General features: G+C 46.9%; 1 protein-coding gene across 3 annotated transcripts in view; it reads left to right on the forward strand.

The window, feature by feature from the left end:
- The first annotated feature begins 14,433 nt into the window (after positions 1-14,433).
- Prima1 (proline rich membrane anchor 1) overlaps positions 14,434-21,000 on the forward strand; it is a 60,218-nt gene continuing 53,651 nt past the window's right edge. For 2 of the 3 annotated variants that reach the window (XR_005972425.1, XM_041633279.1), the window contains exons 1-2: positions 14,995-15,067; positions 15,677-15,800. Coding sequence is in view for 2 of the 3 variants with exons in the window: in XM_041633279.1 (XP_041489213.1) it covers positions 15,708-15,800 (93 nt within the window). In the remaining variant the exon portion in view is untranslated. Of the gene's footprint in view, positions 14,913-14,994; positions 15,068-15,676; positions 15,801-21,000 lie in introns of those variants that run through there. The other variant, XM_041633280.1, reaches the window with a different exon arrangement.

The raw sequence follows: 21,000 nt of genomic DNA on the forward strand, positions 1-21,000 counted from the left end.
TGATGAGCATCTCTCTGCCAAGTGGGTTTCCATTGTTTTCTTTGTATTTTGCTCAAGACTTTCCCTGGTGCCAACTCATACTCTTGCAACACATTTTCCCTTTACCCCTCAAAATCATTGCAGATAGGGGTTTCCCCTTCAACCAGCTGCTATTTGTTAAGCTTCGAGAATCATCTGTATTAATTCTTCCAAGAACTCTGTGACTTAATTGTACCTAAATACTATTATAATCCATAGTGGGGAGAGGAGCCAGGTACCAAGTTTTAGGAAATCCTTCAAAGATTGGGTAGTGAGAATCCAGGTCTAACTTAAGAACCCAGGTCTATTTGTTTATCTGTCTGTCTTTGAGACAGTCTTGCTGTGTAGCCCAGGCTAGCCTCAAACTCATGATCCTTCATATATATGACAATGCCTTTAGGATCTTTAGGTAAGATCCTAAAGAAAACAATTTGCATACTTAAGGTGTCATTTCATTTGATTCCATACAGTCACACAGATGGTCCAGATATACAGTATCCTGGTTACCATGGTGTCCCACTTCATTTGGTGTATGTGGCCACAACCTCTGGGGGCCATAAACTAAGGGATCTGATGGATCCCAGAAGTAGTGTCATATGCATCAAATGAAGTGCCCCAAGGGGACTGAAGGAGAAGCTTCTTGTAACAACCCATCATGGGCGTGCAATCCAGGGTAGAAAGTAGGAGAAAGAGCAAGGGAGGTGGGACAGGAAGAAGGACAACTTAGAGATGATGCTGAGCCAGCCGCAGTCTTGCCAGGGAGCACAGCCAACTGCCCAGTTGCACAAGACATATTGGACTAAGCCATATGGAGCAGAAGACGAAAGGGAGATAAATCATCCACAGATCTTCCTGGACCCTCTCATTGATCAAAGTCCATCCCTAGAGAGTTAGCTCTGCAACACCTGTAAGTGTGTCCCGCAACTCCATATTTGACACCTGGAGGGGAAAGCAGCTGCTGCTCCTGATGGCATGAGGTTGGTCAGACAAAGGTTCTGGGATTCCAGCCCACCTGGGATAGACCCCTCTGTTGCCATTTGCCTCGCCCATGGTGGGCACCATGGCAGCCATGCTCAAGGTCAGCTGTCCATCTGAGGGAGAGTGGGACAACTGGAGGCACCTGGAGAGGGAACAATGGTGGCAACTTCTGCTCTCTCCACTTAGCTGCAGGAAGAGAAAGTAGACCTGGCTTTGCCCAAACAGTCTGATCTGGTCTAGTTCACATTCTCTTCTGAGTTGGCATGGTTTGTCCCCACCAAAACTCACGGTGAAACTCAATGCTTGACACTGCCTCAGTGTGGAAGAGTCAAGATGCTTAGACTTTTTAAGCTAATCAGGAAGTCTCCACCCACAGAGGGGTTCCTGAGTTCCCATGAGTGTCTTCCTACGAAAGCCAGTTAGCTTTCTCTAGCTGTATTTCCTGACATGTGGCTTTGCGTAGAAGTTGAGATGGTTCTGGTACCATGTTCTTGGGCTTCCAGAGCCAGGAGCCAAGATCAGCTTTTTCCATTATGAATTCCTTAGACGTAAGGGGTCTGTGGCAGGAAATGGACTGAGACAGATGCTTCTCCTGTCCTATGATATTTACATCTCATTTAAGGACAAAATTACCATCAGTCTGAAAGTGAAAGAAAGTCTAATCTTCAGGGTGGTCAATTCCAAATTCCTCAAAATGATGGAAATGATTAGTAAGCTAGGCTGGAGTCCTCCTGCAGCTGTCCAGGGACCATGATTGACACCCACTATCTTCCCCTTACCCCCTCTCCCATTCTTGGCTTCCATCTGAGATTCTTAACCTAAGGGTGTCTGGGTTTTGAAGTTGCCTGTAATGAAGATTTCAGGCTGCCAGGTGCCATAACAAAAAACCACCACAGGTTGGGTAACTTGCAGAAAGGAGGCTGATTTTCTTACAGTTCTGAAGGCTGGAAGTTCCAGACCAAAATTTAGCGGGGTCAGTCTCTGATGAGGTCGACAGTTTCTACCACTTTGTTGCAATCGTAATCTTTCCTCTCGGGTAAGGGACAGTACCAGCTAGCTCTGACTTTTCTTACTCTTTAAAAATAAGGTAAGATTGCCCCCACCCCTAACTATACAGCCTTAGTTAGACTTAATTCCTCCTGAATAGGCTGTCTCCAAATACAACCACACTGAGACTTAGAGCCTCAAGAGACCAAATTCCTCTCATAGCACCCGGCATGTTCTTTCCTGTCCCCACTGTGTGATAGTAACCCTAGCTCCCATCCCCTCCAGAAGGCCCTCAGTGTCTAGTTTAGTGGAACCCCTGCCTTGATGGATGTTTCACACTTTGGAATCCAGGATCATTAGCTCTTTGAAGTCCAAGATTGCCAGGACAAGAGGCATAGCTTCTGCAGTTTTCTCCTTGGAATCTGGACTTATAGGCCAAGCTGCTACCTTTGCTTGATTCTTAGACTTGCATGTTTTAGTTATTGGAAGCATACCTTCTGACTCTTTCTACATCCTAGGGAACAGCTCTCTAGTCCAGGAAAGCTCATTTCTAAGAGGGATGACAGTTTCTTTGATGACAGTTTCTTTTTCCATGAATCATTCCATTGTCCATGCAAGCATAGGGTAATCAGTGCCATCCTGCCCAACTGATCTCTGACAGCCACACTGCTGACAGATGCCCTCAAGTGAGAGACACCCCTGCCTTCATGCTCTCTCCGTGTATCTATCCATTCAGTGTCTACAGGCTCCCTACACCACTTGATTTTTAGTTGTGTTATTTCTACATTCTTAAGCTATTGTCCCAGTCAATTACCTCCCTTCTAGGAAGCAGCTCAAGTCTACACCCCAGGCTGCCTCTCTTGCATTTCATCCCCACTCATGAACAGAGATGGCAGGCAACAATAGTCTATTCCCAGCTAGCACTAGTATGTCGAATCAGTCTGTATGTGGTTGAAGTCCTGGTTCGTTTTTTCCTGCTACTGGACTTTCAGATGAAGCTCTTGCTTGAGGCCTGAAACACAAATTGAGGAAGAACTCCCACAGATACTCCTGGGATGAGAATTTGGGCTGATTGTTGAGCAGCTGAACTGTTGTTTCTGGAGCCACTTGAGGTTGACATTAAGTCATCCATTGTTGGGCTGCTGCTATTGTTGGTCATCAGGATGCTCAACTGCATGGTCTTCCCTTTCCTTTTAATGTATGTGTAGGTATGTGTTCATGTATGTGTGAATGAGCATCTTGTGTGTGGGTGTACATGCACATATGTGCACACACATGGGGATCTAACTCAGGTTCTCATTCCTGAAAGGCAAGCTCTTTACTACCTGAACGATGTCCCCAGCTCCTGGTGCGTGTGTGTGTGTGTGTGTGTGTGTGTGTGTGTAAAAGCAGAAAGATGGCATGAGCTACTCTGAGGGAAACTCTAAGTTCACTCAGAATACATAAGGTAGGTGGAGCTTTTTTGAAGAAAGATCATATGGATCTGGGGAGATAGCACCATGACAAATATGTCTCTTACATAAGCTCAATCTTCACCACTCGTGTACAATCCAGGTGTGGCGGTGCACACTTATAAACCTAGCACTACAGAGGCAGAGACAGGATGATCTCCTCTCCAGCCAGCCTAGCTGAATCAGTGAGTCCAGGTCCAAGAGAGGAGAGGGGTGGACACAATGGGGAGGAAGGAAGGGAAGAAGAAGAAGAAAAAGAAGAAGGAGGAGGAGGAGAAGGAGAAAGAGGAGGAGGAGGAGGAGAAGAAGAAGAAGAAGAAGAAGAAGAAGAAGAAGAAGAAGAACGAGAGAGAGAGAGAGAGAGAGAGAGAGAGAGAGAGACTGTTTCAAAAATCAAAGCTGGATTGGAACACCCAAACTTGGAACACCCAAGGTTGACCACTGAACTCACAAACATGTGCACACATCAACACAGCACACCTTCATGTACACTCCCCACCCCCTCACATACATGAACACACACATACGCAAATGTTTATACATCAATCAACACTTTCTATCTCACTCCGACATTACATGGTGATCTATTGGTCATTGATATGGATCTCATGACTCAACCTCATAGCCATGCCAGACTGAAAGTCCCTGTGCGCCACCCCACCCCCAAAATATATATAATTAAATATTAAAAAAAGAAGGATCAATCTACCTGGGTTGACAACCAAGATCAGCTGTCACCGTAGGCAAGCATTGCTTCCTGCTGTCTCCCAAGGAGCAAAGACAACTTACATATACTACAAGTAGAGCTGTCAAATAGAATTTCTTTTTTTGTTGTTTATTTTATTTTTTTTTGTTCCAAAAAAAAATTTCCCATTTCTCTCCCCCTCCCCTCCACTCCCCTCCCCGTCTCCCCCTCCCCCACACTCCATTCCCCCTCCCTCTCGAGAATGAAGAGCAGTCCAGATTCCCTGCCCTGTGGGAAGTCCAAAGTCCTCCCACTTCTATCCAGGACCAGGAAGGTGAGCATCCAAACAGGCTAGGCTCCCACAAAGCCAGTTCATGTATTAGGATCGAAACCTAGTGCCATTGTCCTTGGCTTCTCATCAGCCTTCATTGTCTGCCACGTTCAGAAAGTCCGGTTTCATCCCATGCTTATTCAGTCCCAGTCCCGCTGGCCTTGGTGAGCTCCCAATAGATCAGTTCCACTGTCACAGTGGGTGGGTGCACCCCTCATGGTCCTGACTTCCTTGCTCATGTTCTCCCTCCTTCTGCTCCTCATTTGGATCTTAAGAGCTCAGTCCGGTGCTCCAATTTGGGTCTCGGTCTCTGTCTCTGTCTCTATCTCGATCCATCACCAGATGAAGGTTCTAAGGTGATATGCAAGATATTCATCAGTATGGCTATAGGATAGGGTCATTTCAGGTTCCCTCTCCTCAGTTGCTCAAGGTACTAGCTGGGAACATCTCCCTGGACAGCTGCGAGCCCCTCTAGAGTCCAGTCTCTTGCCAACCCTAAGAAGGCTCCCTTAATTAGGCTATGTATTTCTCTGCTCCCGTGTCCACCCTTCCTTTATCCCAGCCATCCCATTCCCCCAAGCTTCCCCCATTCTCACCTTCTACGTTTCTCACCCCGCTTCCCCTTAGCTCCATGCCACCTCATCCCCAGGTTCCCAGGTTTTGCCCTGCAATCTTGTCTACTTCCCATATCCAGGCGGATGACTATATGTTTTTCTTTGGGTTCACCTTCTTATTTAGCTTTTCTAGGATCACAACTTATATGCTCAATGTCCTTTATTTATGGCTAGAAACCAATTATGAGTGAGTACATCCCATGTTCATCTTTTTGGGACTGGGATACCTCACTCAGGATAGTGTTTTCTATTTCCATTCATTTGCATGCAAAATTCGCGAAGTCATTGTTTTTTACCGCTGAGTAGTACTCTAATATGTAAATATTCCACACTTTCTTCATCCATTCTTCCATTGAAGGGCATCTAGGTTGTTTCCAGGTTCTGACTATTACAAATAATGCTGCTATGAACATAGTTGAACAAATGCTTTTGTCATATGATAGGGCATCTCTTGGTATATTCCCAAGAGTGGTATTGCTGGATCTTGGGGTAGGTTGATCCTGAATTTCCTGAGAAATTGCCACACTGATTTCCAAAGTGGTTGCACAAGTTTGCATTCCCACCAGCAATGGATGAGTGTGCCCCTTACTCCACAACCTCTCCAGCAAAGGATTTCTTTGGTATTTTTGATTTTAGTCATTCTGACAGGTGTAAGATGGTATCTCAAAGTTGCTTTAATTTGCATTTCCCTGATCACCAAGGAGGATGAGCATGACCTTAAGTGTCTTTTGGCCATTTGAATTTCTTCTGTTGAGAATTCTCTGTTCAGTTCAGTGCCCCATTTTTTAATTGGGTTAATTAGCATTTTAAAATCTAGTTTCTTGAGTTCTTTATATATTTTGGAGATCAGACCTTTGTCTGTTGCGGGGTTGGTGAAGATCTTCTCCCAGTCAGTGGGTTGCCTTTGTGTCTTAGTGACAGTGTCCTTTGCTTTACAGAAGCTTCTCAGTCTCAGGAGGTCCCATTTATTCAATGAGGCCCTTAATGTCTGTGCTGCTGGGGTTATACATAAGAAGTGGTCTCCTGTGACCATGTGTTGTAGAGTACTTCCCACTTTTTCTTCTATCAGGTTCAGTGTGTTCAGCCTGATATTGAGGTCTTTAATCCATTTGGACTTGAATTTTGTGCATGGCGATAGATATGGATCTATTTTCATTCTTCTACAGGTTGACAACCAGTTCTGCCAGCACCATTTGTTGAAGATGCTATCTTTCTTCCATTGAATACTTTTAGCTCCTTTATCAAAAATCAGGTGTTCATCGGTTTGTGGGATAAAATCTGGGTCTTATACTCTATTCCATTGATCGACTTCTCTGTTTTTATGCCAATACCAAGCTGTTTTCAATACTGAAGCTCTGTAATAGAGTTTGAAGTCAGGGATGGTAATACCTCCAGAAGTTCCTTTATTGTATAAGATTGTTTTGGCTATCTGGGTTTTTTGTTTTTCCATATAAAGTTGATTAATGTCCTCTCAAGATCTGTGAAGAATTTCGATGAGATTTTAATGGGGATTGCATTGAATCTATAAATTGCCCTTGATAGAATTGCCATTTTTACTATGTTGATCCTCCCAATCCAAGAGCAAGGGAGATCCTTCCATTTTCTGGTACCCTCCTCAATTTCTTTCTTCAAGGACTCAAAGTTCTTGTCAAATAGATCCTTTACATCCTTGGTTAGAGTTACCCCAAGATATTTTATGCTATTTGTGGCTGTCATGAAAGGTGATGCTTCTCTGATTTACCTCTCTGATTCCTTATCCTTTGTGTATAGGAGGGCAACTGATTTTTTTGGAATTGATCTTGTATCCTGCCACGCTACTAAAGGTGTTTATCAGCTGTAGGAGTTCTTTGCTGGAGTTTTTGGGGTCGCTCATGTACACTATCATATCATCTGCAAATAATGAAAGTTTAACTTCTTCCTTTCCAATTCGAATCCCTTTGATCCCCTTATGTTGTCTTATTGCTATTGCTAGAACTTCAAGCACTATATTGAAAAGGTATGGAGAGAGTGGACAGCCTTGTCGTGTTCCTGACTTAGTGGGATGGCTTTGAGTTTCTCTCCATTGAATTTGATGTTAGCTGTCGGCTTGCTATAAATGGCTTTTATTATAGTTAGGTATGACCCTTGTATCCCTACTCTCTCTAAGACCTTTATCATAAAGGGATGTTGAATTTTGTAAAATGCTTTTTCAGCATCTAATGAAATGATCATATGTTTTTTTTCTTTCAGTTTATTTATATGATGGATTACATTGATAGATTTTCGTATGTTGAACCAGCCCTGCATCTCTGGGATGAAGCCTACTTGATCATAATGGATAATTTTTCTAATGTGTTCTTGGATTTGGTTTGCCAGTATTTTATTGAGGATTTTTGCATCGATGTTCATGAGTGAGATTGGCCTGTAATTCTCTTTCTTGGTTGAGTCTTTGTGTGGTTTTGGTATCAGGGTAACTGTAGCTTCATAAAAGGAATTTGGCAATGACTTTTCTGTTTCTATATTGTGAAATACATTAAGGAGTATAGGTATTAGGTCTTCTTGGAAGTCCTGGTAGAATTCTGCATTGAAACCATCTGTACCTGGCCTTTTTTTTGGTAGGGAGTTTTTTTTATAACAACTTCTAATTCTTCGCAACTAACAGGTCTATTTAGATTGTTCACCTGGTCCTGGTCTAACTTTGGTATATGGTACTTATCAAAAAAGGTGTCCATTTCTTTAACATTTTCCAATTTTGTGGCATATAGGCTTTTGTAGTAAGATCTAATGATTTTCTGAATTTCTTCTGTGTCTGTGGTTATGTCTCCCTTTTCATTTCTGATCTTGTTAATTTGTGCATTCTCTCTCTGCCGTTTGATTAGTTTGGATAGGGGTTTATTAATCTTGTTGATTTTCTCCAAGAATCAGCTTTTTGTTTCATTGATTCTTTGGATTGTTTTCTGTGTTTCTATTTTGTTGATTTCAGGCCTTAGTTTGATTATTTCCAGTCTTCTCCTCCTTCTAGGTGAGTCTGCTTCTTTTTTTCTAGAGCTTTCAGGTGGGCAGTTAAGTCTCCAATGTGTGCTTTCTCCGTTTTCTTTAAGTGGGCACTTAGTGCTATGAACTTTCCTCTTAGCACTGCTTTCATAGTGTCCCATATGTTTGAGTATGTTGAGTCTTTATTTTCATTGAATTCAAGAAAGACTTTAATTTCTTTCTTTATTTCTTCCTTGATCCAGGTGTGGTTCAGTAATTGACTGTCCATTTTCCATGAGTTTGTAGGCTTTCTAGGAGTAGCATTGTTGTTGAATTCTAACTTTAATCCATGGTGATCCGATAAGACACAGGTGGTTACTAATACTTTTTTGTAAGTTAGCTTTGTTACCGAGTATGTGGTCAATTTTCGAGAAGGTTCCATGAGCTGCAGAGAAGAAGGTATATGCTTTCCTATTTGGGTGGAATGATCTATAGATGTCTGTTAAGTCCATTTGATTCATTACCTCCCTTAATCCTCTTATTTTTCTGTTAGGTTTCTGTCTGATTGACCTATCCATTGGTGAGAGAGGAATGTTGAAATCTCCTACTATTAGTGCGTGTGGTTTGATGACTGCCTTGAGTTGTAGTAATGTTTCTTTTTCGTAAGTGGGTGCTTTTATATTAGGGGCATAGATATTCAGGATTGAGATTTTGTCCTGATGAATTGTTCCTGTTATGAGTAAAAAATGTCCCTCTCCATCTCTTCTGATTGATTTTAGTTTGAAGTCAACTTTGTTAGAGATTAGTATGGCCACACCTGCTTGTTTCTTAGGTCCATTTGCTTGATAAGCCTTTTCCCAGCCCTTTACTCTGAGTTGGTGTCTGTCTTTGTGGTTGAGGTGTGTTTCTTGTAAACAGCAGAATGTTGGATCCTGTTTTCGTATCCAATCTCTTAGCCTGTGCCTCTTTATAGGTGAGTTGAGTCCATTGATATTAAGTGATATTAATGACCAGTGGTTGTTAACTCCAGTCATTTTTTCTTTTTTTTTCTTTTTTTTCTTTTTTTTGGTAATAGAGTTTGTGTGTTTCCCTTCTTTGAGTTGTTCTGGTGAAGGGTCATTAGATATCTGAGTTATTGTGGGCATTGTTGGACTCCTTGGGTTGTGATTTTCCTTCTATTACTTTCTGTAAGGCTGGATTTGTGGCACGTATTGTTGAAATTTGTTTTTATCCTGGAAAATTTTGTTTTCTCCATTTATAGTGAACGAAAGCTTGGCTGGATATAGTAGTCTGGGCTTGCTTCTATGGTCTCTTAGTTTCTGCAGTACATCTATCCAGGACCTTCTGGCTTTCATGGTTTCCATAGAGAAGTCAGGTGTAAGTCTGATAGGTTTACCTTTATATGTAACTTGGCCTTTTTCCTTTGCAGCTCTTAGTATTCTTTCTTTATTCTGTATGTTTTGTGTTTTGATTATTATATGGCGAGGAGATTTTTTTTTTCGGTCCAGTCTATTCAGTGTTCTGTATGCTTCTTGAACCTTCAAAGGAATATCTTTCTTTAGGTTGGGAAAGTTTTCCTCTATAATTTTATTAAATATATTTTCTGGACCGTTGAGCTGTACTTCTCCTTCTTCTATCCTAATTATTCTTAGGTTTGGTCTTTTTATTGTGTCCCAGATTTCCTGAATGTTTTGTGATGAGAATTTGTTGGTTTTGCTGTTTTCTTTGATCAGTGTGTTTATTTTCTCTATGGTATCTTCAGTGTCTGACATTCTTTCTTCCATCTCTTGTAATCTGTTAGTAGTACTTGTCTCTGCAGTTCCTGTTCGTTTACCCAGATTTTCCATCTCCATCCTTCCCTCGGTTTGTGTTTTCTTCATTACTTCCGTTTCATTCTTCAAGTCTTGAACCACATCCCTTACCTGTTTGATTGCTTTTTCTTGTTTCTCTTGGTTTTCTTGGGTATCTTTGAGCGATTCATTCATTTCCTCTACCTTTTTGTTTGTAATCTCTAATTGTTTATGGCAGTTTTTCACCTCCTGTTTAAGGTCCTCTATTAATTTCATATCATTCACTTTTGAGTCGATTTCTTCTAATTCTTCTGGAGTAGGGTGTACAATTCTTCTTGTTTCGGGATCCCTGGATTCTGGTGATGTCATGTTGCCTTTCAATTTGTTGGAGGAATTCTTGCATTGGCGCCTTCCCATCTCTTCCTTCAAATGGAGCCAGGAGAGGCCTGGTGTCTTGGTCCAGACTTTGCTGTGACTGACTCTCTGGGTGTATCTCCTCAGTGTAGAAGCAGGAACCGTTCCTGTCCAGATGAAACTCCTCAGCACCGAAACATGGACACCTGGTAATCCAATGACCCGTGGACAAACGGGTGAACTTGGAGGGCAGGGCGGGGTCGAGTGCTGCAGGGCAAGCTGAAGGTGCCCGTGCTCCCTTTGGGGGTCCTTGAGGCCTGCCCTGTAGGCAGGCACTCACCTCTCTGGGTGGGTCTCCTTAGTGTAGGAGCAGAAAACTGTTCCTGAGCAAAGGACCTTGCAGATCACGCAGGCTTGGGGGGGGGGGGTCGTGTGTAAGAAAGACAGCCCTGCAGAAGGAGCTGGGGGAGGGGGGTTTGTGCTCTCTTCCGGGACAATCCGCCCCTGGATCGCACACACTCACCGGTCCAGGGACGGCTGGTAGCCCAATGATCCGGGGACAAAAGGAAGAATGTGGCAGGCAGGGCGGGGTCCAGTAGAGCACCTAGACTTTCTAGATGTTATGTCGGACTTGGCTGTCCCATCAATTTGTTTCAGTAAGTGAAGTCAAGTCTGGTGGGTCTATGAGGTAGACCAGATGGAGATGCATAGGAGATGGGTAAAGCACACCCTGGAGGTTTTGTGAGAATTCCTTCAGACATTGACATATCAGAGAACTGAGCCGGGAAGACAGACCCGAATGTGAGACGCACCATCAGATGGGCTGTGAACTGGTTCCAGAGAAAAGGCCAAGGGGGTTGCTCAGACGAGAGGGCACAGGTCTCTCCTCTTGAGTGTTATTTTAGGGGGCTGTTACCATCACCTGCACACATCACATCCTGGATTCTTTACTCTTGGGCTGTGGATTTGCCTAAGTGATGCTCCAAGCTTCCAAGCCTGCCGCCTTCAGCTGGGGCTGCTGCTGTCCTCACTTGTTCTGAGGTTCCCAGTTTCTTGCACTTCGTAATTTATTTTCTGTTTCTTAAGCCTGCAGATAGACACGGTGGGACTACGCAGCCTCTGGTTGTGTACACTCATCTCATAAATCAGCTCTTATTGGTCCATTCTGTTTGTTCCGTTCCTTTGGAGAACCCTGACAGAGACACTTCAGTGAGGGCCAAAACCCAGGAGCAATAAGAATAAGGTGAAAGGGGAAAGAGGGAAGCAAGCACAAGACTGGCTATTATTGAACCGGCCACAGCTTCAGAAGATGGCACTAGGTACTCTGTCACACCTATTGGTCAGCTCCTTATAGGACAAATGGAACCACTAGACTCCACAGCAAGGTCTCCCTTCATCCTTAATCTTTCATCTTTCACTGGCCCATGTGTTTCCAAGGTGGGATGGACTGTCTCCTGGCAAAGTTGCATGGTTACTCTTGGAATTAGATACCAGAAGGCACAGGAGTCCGGAAAGGCTGATGGAAGCTAGGACCTCCCTAGGTCCTTCACAGTCATATAAAACCTATTATAGAGGAGGAAGTCTTTATTCTAAGCGGGATTGTAACATTCCCCTCTGTTAGATGGGCTAAGATTTTGGGGACCAGGTGATTCTCCAGAGGTACATCGGTTAAATCCGGATTTGAAAAACTGAACACCAACATACAAACCCACCCAGGCTTGTCTTCAACTTGCTATGTAGCTAAGGATGACCTTGAAATTCTCATCTTCCTGGCTCTGCTTCTACCTCCTGAGTGCACTACCATGCCTGTTTATGCTGTACCTAGGATCCAGGGCTTTGTGTACAGTAAGCACTCCAACAACTGAGCTACACCCCAGTCAAAAATGCCTTAACCCTGTAATCAAAAGTTAGTATCTGTGACTCTTAGGGCAAGAGTTGTGTGCTTCTGCCTAGGAAACATCTCTGGACTGTTGTGGGATATTAGTTTAAGATTACATTCGTTATACTGTGGAGTTTTGTTTAATGATGCAAAGATGTGTTGCATTCGTTTATGTTGCATTTGTTTAACTCTGTGAAGCTGTGTTACTGTGCCTGCCTGAAACACCTGATTGGCCTAATGAAGAGCTGAACAGCAAATAGCTTGGGAGAAGAAAGGATAGGCTGGGCCGACAGGCAGAGAGAATAAACAGGAGGAGAAATATTGGGAACAGAAAAGCAAGGAGCAAGGAACAAGAAAAGAAGGAGAGGAAGACACCAGGGGCCAGTTTCACAGCCACATAGCCAGCCATAGAGTAAGCAGGAAAGAACAATATATCAAATAAAGAAAGGGAAAAAGCCCAGAGGCAAAACATAGTTAAAGAGAAATGGCATAGCTTAAGTTAAAAAAGTTGGCTAGAAACAAGCCAAGCTAAGGCTGGGCATTCATAAGTAAGAATACGTTTCTGTGTATTTATTTGGAAGCTGGGTGGCGGGCCCCCAAAGAAAAAACAAAAACAAAGAACAAAGAACCAACTACACAGGACTTTTTACTCAGAACAATAACTTAGCCTCCTAGGACGATGAGAACTGAGCTTAAAATGTGGCATGAGGCCGGGCGGTGGTGCATGCCTTTAATCCCAGCACTAGGGAGGCAGAGGCAGGCAGATCTCTGTGAGTTCAAGGCCAGCCTGGTCTACAAGAGCTAGTTCCAGGACAGGCTCCAAAGCTACAGAGAAACCCTGTCTCGAAAAACTAAAAAAAAAAAAAAAAAAAAAAAAAAAATGTGGCATGAGTAATATTTTTCAAGTAGCCAAGGGCTCAGTTAAAGACTGGAGTCCTATACTGGCTTAAGCTACGTTTTCAAAGACATGAAAGCATCCCACATCATTTTATTTCTGTTGACGGACAGGCCTCAGGTCTAGGCTCCATTCCCTTTTTCCACACTGTTTGGGGAAGCTCCTTTCTCATCAGTGGTTCCTCCCATCACATCTCCCTGACCTAATAGCATGTGACTGGTTACAGACATTTGTTACTGTTGTACTAGGTGCCTATGGATACTGCAAGGAATGAATGACTGAATTAATGAAGGGACACATGTCTCCATGGTTTTTGCCGAAGGGATTAACAAAATTATTGACACGTTCCCTAGGTCCCTTTATCCTGGCAGTCTTTCCCTAGCTTCTATTCCTCGACTCTCTTCATAAGTGCAGGCCCCTGTCTCAGTAACAGTGGAATGCTGTTATGGTTTCCCTTACCTGCCACCCCCACACCCTGCTCCCCGTTCTTGGAAGGGGCAAGCCTTCCCTCACATCTGCTGTATAGAACTGGGTATCAGCGGGGCACACATGTACATCAGCCAGGCATGCAGTAAGAAGGGAAGGCCTTGCTATGTGCTCTGATGAAGGAAGCTACTGGAAAATTGGTCTAAAACCTGGTTTGAGGAGCGGTTTATACTTAGGTGTGGGTTTACGTGGAGTGACTGGAAGGTGCCCTTGGGAACAGACAAGAACAAAGTCATTTTGAGGTGAGCTGTGGTATCTACCCACCACTTTAAGCCACTGGTTCTCTTACCCAAGCCCAAAACAGGATTGCCCAACTCTTGGGGACTTCGCCTGGGATTGTCACACCCCCACCTCCAGAAACCATCAATCAGAGCGCTTATAAAGCGCTATGGACAGATGAGCAGGGCGCCTCCATGGCGCCCGCGAAGATTCCTGGGAGGTAGAAGCAGCGAGCTCATTTGAACAAGATGCAACCAGCTTCTTCCTGAAGAACCGACTTGTTGATAATCTTGCCTTTAAACAGGAGTTTGCGGGTGGCCGAGGAAAAGCCCCCCCCCCGGGGGGGAAGGCTCTCCCTGGGACGCCGCGACTCCCCTTTCTCTCCAAGACTCAGTGTTGTAAAGGAGGAGAGTCCTGAGGTCTTGACAGTCGAGGGGAGGGAGGTCAGTTACATTTCACTGGAGAGCTAGCCTGTACCCTCCCAGTCCGGCACCCGCAGAGCCTGCAGGGAAAGGGGACGTCCGGGAGGATGGCGCTCAGACTGGGATCCCACTAGTCACATCTCACTACCACCTTCCAGCAGCCTGGGGATGAACTTGAGGGAAGGGCAAACCAGGAGCAGGATGCCACTGTCACTGGGAGTCCTTGGCCTCTGGGGTGAATAAATAAATTATTAAGCGCCCAATACACAATAGCCTCGCTAGATGGAGACGAGGAATCACTGCAGCGGCGCTGGCGGCCGCGGCAGCAGGGAGCGCGGGCGGGAGCGCAGCCCGGGAGGGAGGCGGGCGAGGCTCTGGCTCCGCTCACGTCTGTTTTCCTTTTTCGTGCATTATTTATTTCGCCTCCGCCCGCGGCCCTGCTGCCGGAGCGGGCGCTCCGGGCCGGCGTCTCTCGCCTGCTACCTCCCGAGGGCCCCCGGCACCACGCGCCCCGGACAGCCGCGCGGCGCCACCGGGAAGGGCGGGGACCCGGGCGGCGCAGGGACCCGCGGCAGGGTTGGAGGAGGGCTCGCGCGGCCAGCTCCCCAAGGATCCGAGGACACTTTCCCCGCCCTCTGCCTGGGCAGTCCAACCTGGGCCCTGGGCTTGGGGCTGGCCGCCTTTCCCGGCCCGCGCTCGGCCAAGCGCAGCCCGGAGCTCAGTGCAAGCGCGCCGCGCCGGGTCCCCAGATCAGCTGCCCTAAAGGCCCAAGCGGCGCGCAAACTTTTGCTCCAGCACCCCGCGCTCTTCCGCTGCGTGTGAAGCCCCCGAGCGCCCGCGCAGCCGCCAGGGTGAGCTTGGAGGCCCCGCCTAGAGGGCGGGGGACTGGGGAGGCGGCTGGCTTTAAATGGGGGCCGTCCTGCGGTTGAGAAACAGAGCTGCTGTGGGGGGAAACCTGACCTCCCTTCCCCGTGTCTCGGATCGGTGGGGCTCGCCGCCAGACTAGGTGGCATGAGGCATCGGAGGGGTGCGGGCGGGCATGGGGGCGTTCGGGAAAACCTACGCCTGCCCGGGAGCAGGAGCTGGGGCTTGGGCGGCCAATGGGGGCACGCACCGAGGTGCCCTAAGTACCAGTGTGCGCAGTGAAGTCCTTGGGGCAGAGAGATTGCAGGCAGCGAGTGATTTGGTGGTACTGTGCATGCAGAGTCAAAGAGTGTGCGGGCGGGAGTCGGTGGCAGTGCACGGGGGTCACAGTGCGTGCGCGCGCAGAGTGGTTTTTGCCGGGTTTGAAGCTTACTCTTCGTGAGAGTTGTGCAAGGCAGTTTCTGAGGCGGAATGAGGTTCAGTTAGTGTGTTTGAGTCTTTCTGGAGGCGTGTATGGGATCAAGGTGTGCACGCAATATTCTGAGGGGGAGGGGGTGTGCGCCAGGGTTTGGTGTGAGTTCAGGGATGCACTGAGAGTCAGAAAGTGTACACAATGGAACAAAAATGAAGGCTTGCTTCGCGCAGGTGCCCCAAAGTGCGGGACAAGTGAGTTCTCGCCGCGTTGGGACGTGAATTGATGCTACTGTGCCTGCACAGTGTCCATCTGTTTCAAGCCTTGCTCCCTTGACAGTTCAGCCCACCAGTGGGCGCCGCGGATCGAGATGCTACTCCGGGACCTGGTGCTGCGCAGTGGCTGCTGCTGGCCCTCACTACTGCTGCACTGTGCGCTTCACCCTCTCTGGGGCTTCGTTCAGGTGAGAGACCATAGAGGCCTCCTGAGAAGGGGGTGGGGTCAATTCGGAGCGTTTTCTCTAGTCACTCACTGATTGATCCTGGATACAGTTGGGAAGAAAGAAAAGCGTGCTCTAACCCCCCAAAAGATAAGCTTCATAAGGAGCCTCAGTTGTGGCCTAAGACCGGCAGGACCGAACTTGGCACAGAAAGGTACTGAGACCTCATTGTAATCTCTACTGCAGCATTTGGGAAAAGAAACGAACTTAAAAAGAAAAAGAATCCCATTATGGTTCTTTGTTTTTCCTACCAGATTCCACCCCCAAACTTTGAATTAGCTTTCCTACGGTCTCCAACCTGGGGTGGGGACTGTGTTTCTTGTAAATAATGGCTGGGGAGGTGGAGGGATTATTGCCACGTGACCCACCATTCATGCAGAGCACCTGTCGAGACCGCCAGAGGAGAAAAACTTTGGTCCCCCAGTTTGCAGAGCAGGGACTAAGCAAGCACCTACCAGCTGCAGAGAGAGGTTGGATGGGACATTCTCTGGTCCTGCCCAGAATTCCCATACCCAGTTCTGTCCTTTACCAGCTAAGCACCTTGACAACATCCTGCAGCTCTCTGAACCCGACTTTCTCCTTTCTTCCTGCTATGGAGTCAGTACTTGTTGACTTGGTACTTCACCTGGATCCCAGGCAACGTGGTTAGAGGCTGTCCCTGCTGTTACTGGGATGTAAGGTGCTATCTGCCCTGCCATCCCTGGGCAGACCCCTGCATCTCCATCACCCTCTAGAGACACCCCATCCCCAGCACAGTCCAGTGTTTCGACTTCCTCTGCTCTGGCCTGCCCCTGGCTTATGATTGCTTTGTTTAAAATTGCTCTGTGTCCTTGACACTTCTCAATACTTGGGCCATTGAAACGAGGAATCTCGGTTCAGCTTCTAGCTGGGCTCCATCTCGGAGTTCACCTGTCTGTGCGTGCACATGCTTCGTTCTCTGCCTCCCCAAAGATCTTTCCATGAGGACCAAGAGAGCACTGATAACATTGCCTTGGGACTAGAGTGCTGGCTGCCCCACACTTTAGAGGGATCTAAAGTGAAGAGTCACTGCCACCTGCCTACCCTCCAAAGGATGAATAAAGCAAAGCAAAACAAAACAAAAACCCCAGCTCCGAGTGTCCCACAGCCAGGCAGCTTTTTACAGGAGCAATTGCGCGAGTGTGTTTCAGATTCTCAAACTCAATACAAATCAATTCTCATGAAAATCAATTAGAAAAGAATCCTCCAGTTAAATAGAACGGGCAAGATCTTGGCTTGAAGCTCTGGAAAATTAATCTGCAAATGATAGGGACAGAGGGAGCAGAGGAAAGGAAGGGGGCTTGGGAATGAGTGGGTCTTGTTTTTAAGCAGGAGAGCTGGATTCTGGAAGGAACACAGGAGGGAGGAAGAAGCTTGTGAGCTCTTAAGGCTGTGTTCCTCTGTCAGATCATAGGAGTTTCCCCAACATAGAGAAAGAGCTCGGAACCATCACTGCTTCCATGAGCATCCTTCCTAAGAATCCTTTAGAGGGTTAAAAGATAGGCTCCGTATAAGTGTCTTGTGATTAATGGACCAGTTGATGAGGCAAGAAACCTAGGTCCCTCATGCGGCAGGTTCCTCTCTTGAAATTGGCAGCAACTTCTGGCTATGGCAAGATAAGACACTGAGTTCCTGAAGTCCAATGGCATTTTAATTGCCAAAGGTTGGTAGGGACGTTCCTTAACTACCACCCGTTTTAATGTGTCTGGAATGGAGGTTTTGTGATTTGGGTTTCTTCTAAGTTCACTTCAGTCGATTTTTTTTTCTTGTAAGGGAAGAGGACGACGGGTTGGCAGATTTATTAGGTGTGACAGGAGTGTGTCTCCTCAGGTCACTGTGGTGCTGGCCTCTCTCCTTAAGAGATGCCAGAAGCCGTCAACCTTGTGGGCACTCGTCTAAAGCATCTGCCAGAGAGGCAGGCTTGGATCCGGCCTTCTGCGTCCCTGTGTGCAGGCACAAAAGCCGAGCTCTCCCAGACCTGTCAGAAGCTGATTCTTACACTTAGCTCCCCAGCATGCCTTTTCCAGCAGCAACATTTACCGGGCACCTCCTGGATGACAGGTTGTGCGTCAAGTGCAAGTAGCTTGTGGTCCCTGTCCTTGTGGCACTGGCAGGCTGTGTTGGCGAGGTCATTAGACAAGTTATTGTAGGCAAAAGCTCTCAGGAGGAACAAATGGCTTTAGACCTGGAAGGAGAGTCCAAGAAACCTCCTACTGAGGTGTCACCACTGAGACGTGAGAGAGGTCAGGATCTTGACAGAGAGAACAGGCTGAAGCCAAGGGCAAGGACGAAGCATGGAAAAACCTGGGAGAAGAGGAAGAGGCAAGGCCCTGACTGTCTTGTAGTGGAGATTTGAATCTAGGACTCCTGGGGACAATGGAGAGTTCAAAGTCAGACATGACAATGTCTCAGATTGTCACTTTAGACATCTCAGCCTAGGTTGTCTAGGAGGATGGATTCCTATTCCACGGCACAAGACAAGGGGCAAAGAGGTCTATGGTGAGGGCAGGTTTATCATATTGAGCAGATGCAAAGCCCATTTTGGCTGTTAGCATAAGTATATTCCATACGATACTGGGGATATTGTCAGCAGCAGTGTTGTTCCGTGTTTATCCACCATTCAGATTTCACAAGGAAGTTTCCCTAGCAATAGTAGGTAAGAGGCAGGTACTACTCAATAGGCATGGATTCAAGCAACAGAGAACATGGAGACAGGCAGGGAAGTTTTGGACTTGTTAAGGAAGCAACATCCACACTGAATGTGAGAGTCACACAAATTGGTCTTGAATTTAAGTCGCATTCTCAGGACATGGGCAAAATACAGCCCAATTCTCAGCCAGAATATCCCACGAATGAGCTCTAGCCCTGTTCCCAATAAAGTGCCTGTTTGCCTCTGTCTGCACCTACGTCCCTCTGCGTCCTGACAGTGGACACAATGTGACTGGCCACATCAGGCTACTGCTGCTGGGCATGTCCCGCCGTGATGGATGTCCCTGGAGCTGTGAATCAAACTGAAGCCTTCACAGTAAAGGAGGAAAGTATCGAAGGCAAGCTTCAGGTGGTCCCTGGGCTCTGACAGTGTTGCATTGGACACCGAGTCCGTTATTTAGTCTGACCGTCTCACGTACTGTGTAGCTAATAAGCTTCTCATATCTGTCCTCATGAAGGGAAGACAGCATGTCACTAACAGGGCTTGGCGTGTCACGTGCTCAGGATGAACATGACACAGGCCACCTACGTGTCTGCCTGAGACACCTGTGGTTTTGTGTGAGCAGACAGACAGTATAAAACAGCAGGGGACTTGCCCCAAAGAGGAGATATTTGCACGGCCAAGGAAAAGCAGGGATCAGGGAGGCCAAAGGCAGGCTGCAGGAGCAGCTTGTTCCAGGCCATTGGGTAAGAAAGGGGTTTGAAAGGGGAAGAGAAGCCTGTTGGTAGATAAAGGATTCAATGGACAGAGAATTATCAGTCTTGGGCTCATGCAGAACTGCCTATATGAAACTCCAGAGGGGTCCCAGCTAGAGCCCGCCCCTTGGCAAGAAGGACAGCCAGCTCAGACTTGGCCCTTCCATAAGGTCAGGCAGTTGTTCCCTTGGGTCTCAGCGGAGCCTTCACATGAGAGACCAGGAGCCATTGATTTTTAAAATGCAATGAGCAAGCTCCTTCATTTCTTCTTCCTTCAGTCTTGAAAACTGATCTCAATTGTCTTGCCTGTCATTTGATCACATTAAACACCTCGTGGACCTGTACCCTAATATCCCCTCACAGAAAAAGTAGGTTATTGTGTCAGGCCAGGTCAAACCAATGCACTCTTCCTGAACTCTCCTGCATTGAGTGTGTCTCAGAAAACTGGAAAAGTAATTGCTTTGGCTGGGCGTGGTGTGAAGTTTGCACGCTCGAGCTCCGAGTCTCAGACAATGATGGTCTGGAGCAGGGCAGGGGTCAGGCCTGATTGTGGGAGAGCCTCAGACCTACAGTAGAGTCTGGTCTTTTTACCTCCAACTCTGACAATTGAATCATGTTGGTGCAGGAACGAAGGGAGTGCATACACTAAGGATACACCCTTCCCTCGGGAGACAGGGCTGCCTTCCAGGGTCAGAAACATAGCCAGTGGCCTTGGAAAATACCAAGAGGTAGTCTGTAGGAGTCCATTGACTTCTTAGGTGGTAAGCTGGGGCTGTAAGTTGGTCCAGCCTCTCTCTGCCATCCTGACATCCACTGTTTGCAGCTGCTGTGCCTCCAAGTACACAGGTGGCACCAAGTCCTGTGCCCTCTCTCACACAACTGAGGGACCCTAGGAGAGTCACCTGCAATGACAGAGTGGAAGTTGCAGGGACATTGGTATTCTGTGTTTCTCTTTGCCCATGTGAAGCCAGAATAATTAACTGTGCCTTCCACTGAGGCAAGGGACTGCTCCCAAGTCTTTTCCTATCTTGAAGTCTGTTTTGGATTCCTGGATTTACAATCTTCTGCATATGGAGGGACACCGGCAACTGTCTAACCCATGGTTCTTAGGATGGCTCTCTTTGTGTTTGACTGGGAGACTGAAACAACCCCCCCAGGCGCAGCTCCCCTGAAAAAGTCTCAGTTCACTGGTTATAGGTAAGGCTAAGGCAGGAATGTGCCGAAGCTGCCGGCTGGGTTCCGGGCACAGCTAGACTGAGGAACCACTGGTGATGACAGACTTCTGTAGCTGACATCAAGAAGCAGAGATGCATCCTGGGAAAACCCCAGGCCCAGTACCTACGAGGCAGAGGTTCTGGTCTAGTCTTTGATGTTTATCCATTCAATGGCCAGCTCTCTGGGAACGTTGGGCCCTTCCCTTGGGTGTTGGTTTTAACAGTGAGAGAGAAGCCAAGGCATAGCCCTGTACTGACATAGTTTACAGTCCAACAGTGAAGACAGGCTGGAACTAAGTAGCGGACATTAGACCTGATACCAGGAAACCTCGTACAGCCTGGCCAAGGAGGTGACAGCAAAGTGGGTCAGGTGGGAGACATTCCAGCCACCAGGACAGTATATACAGTGGCCAGGGATGGCAGGAGGGTGGGGCAGGGAAAGACGGATGCATGGAGGTTTGCCAGGGGCTGCTTGTTCTGTGACTTGTGGGCCATGAGGTCCTCTGGATAGTGAGGAAGCACTTGGG

This window comes from Microtus oregoni, unplaced genomic scaffold (genome assembly GCF_018167655.1).
Source record: "Microtus oregoni isolate MIOR12 unplaced genomic scaffold, Mior012 000043F_ref0000047, whole genome shotgun sequence".
Classification (NCBI taxonomy): domain Eukaryota; kingdom Metazoa; phylum Chordata; class Mammalia; order Rodentia; family Cricetidae; genus Microtus; species Microtus oregoni.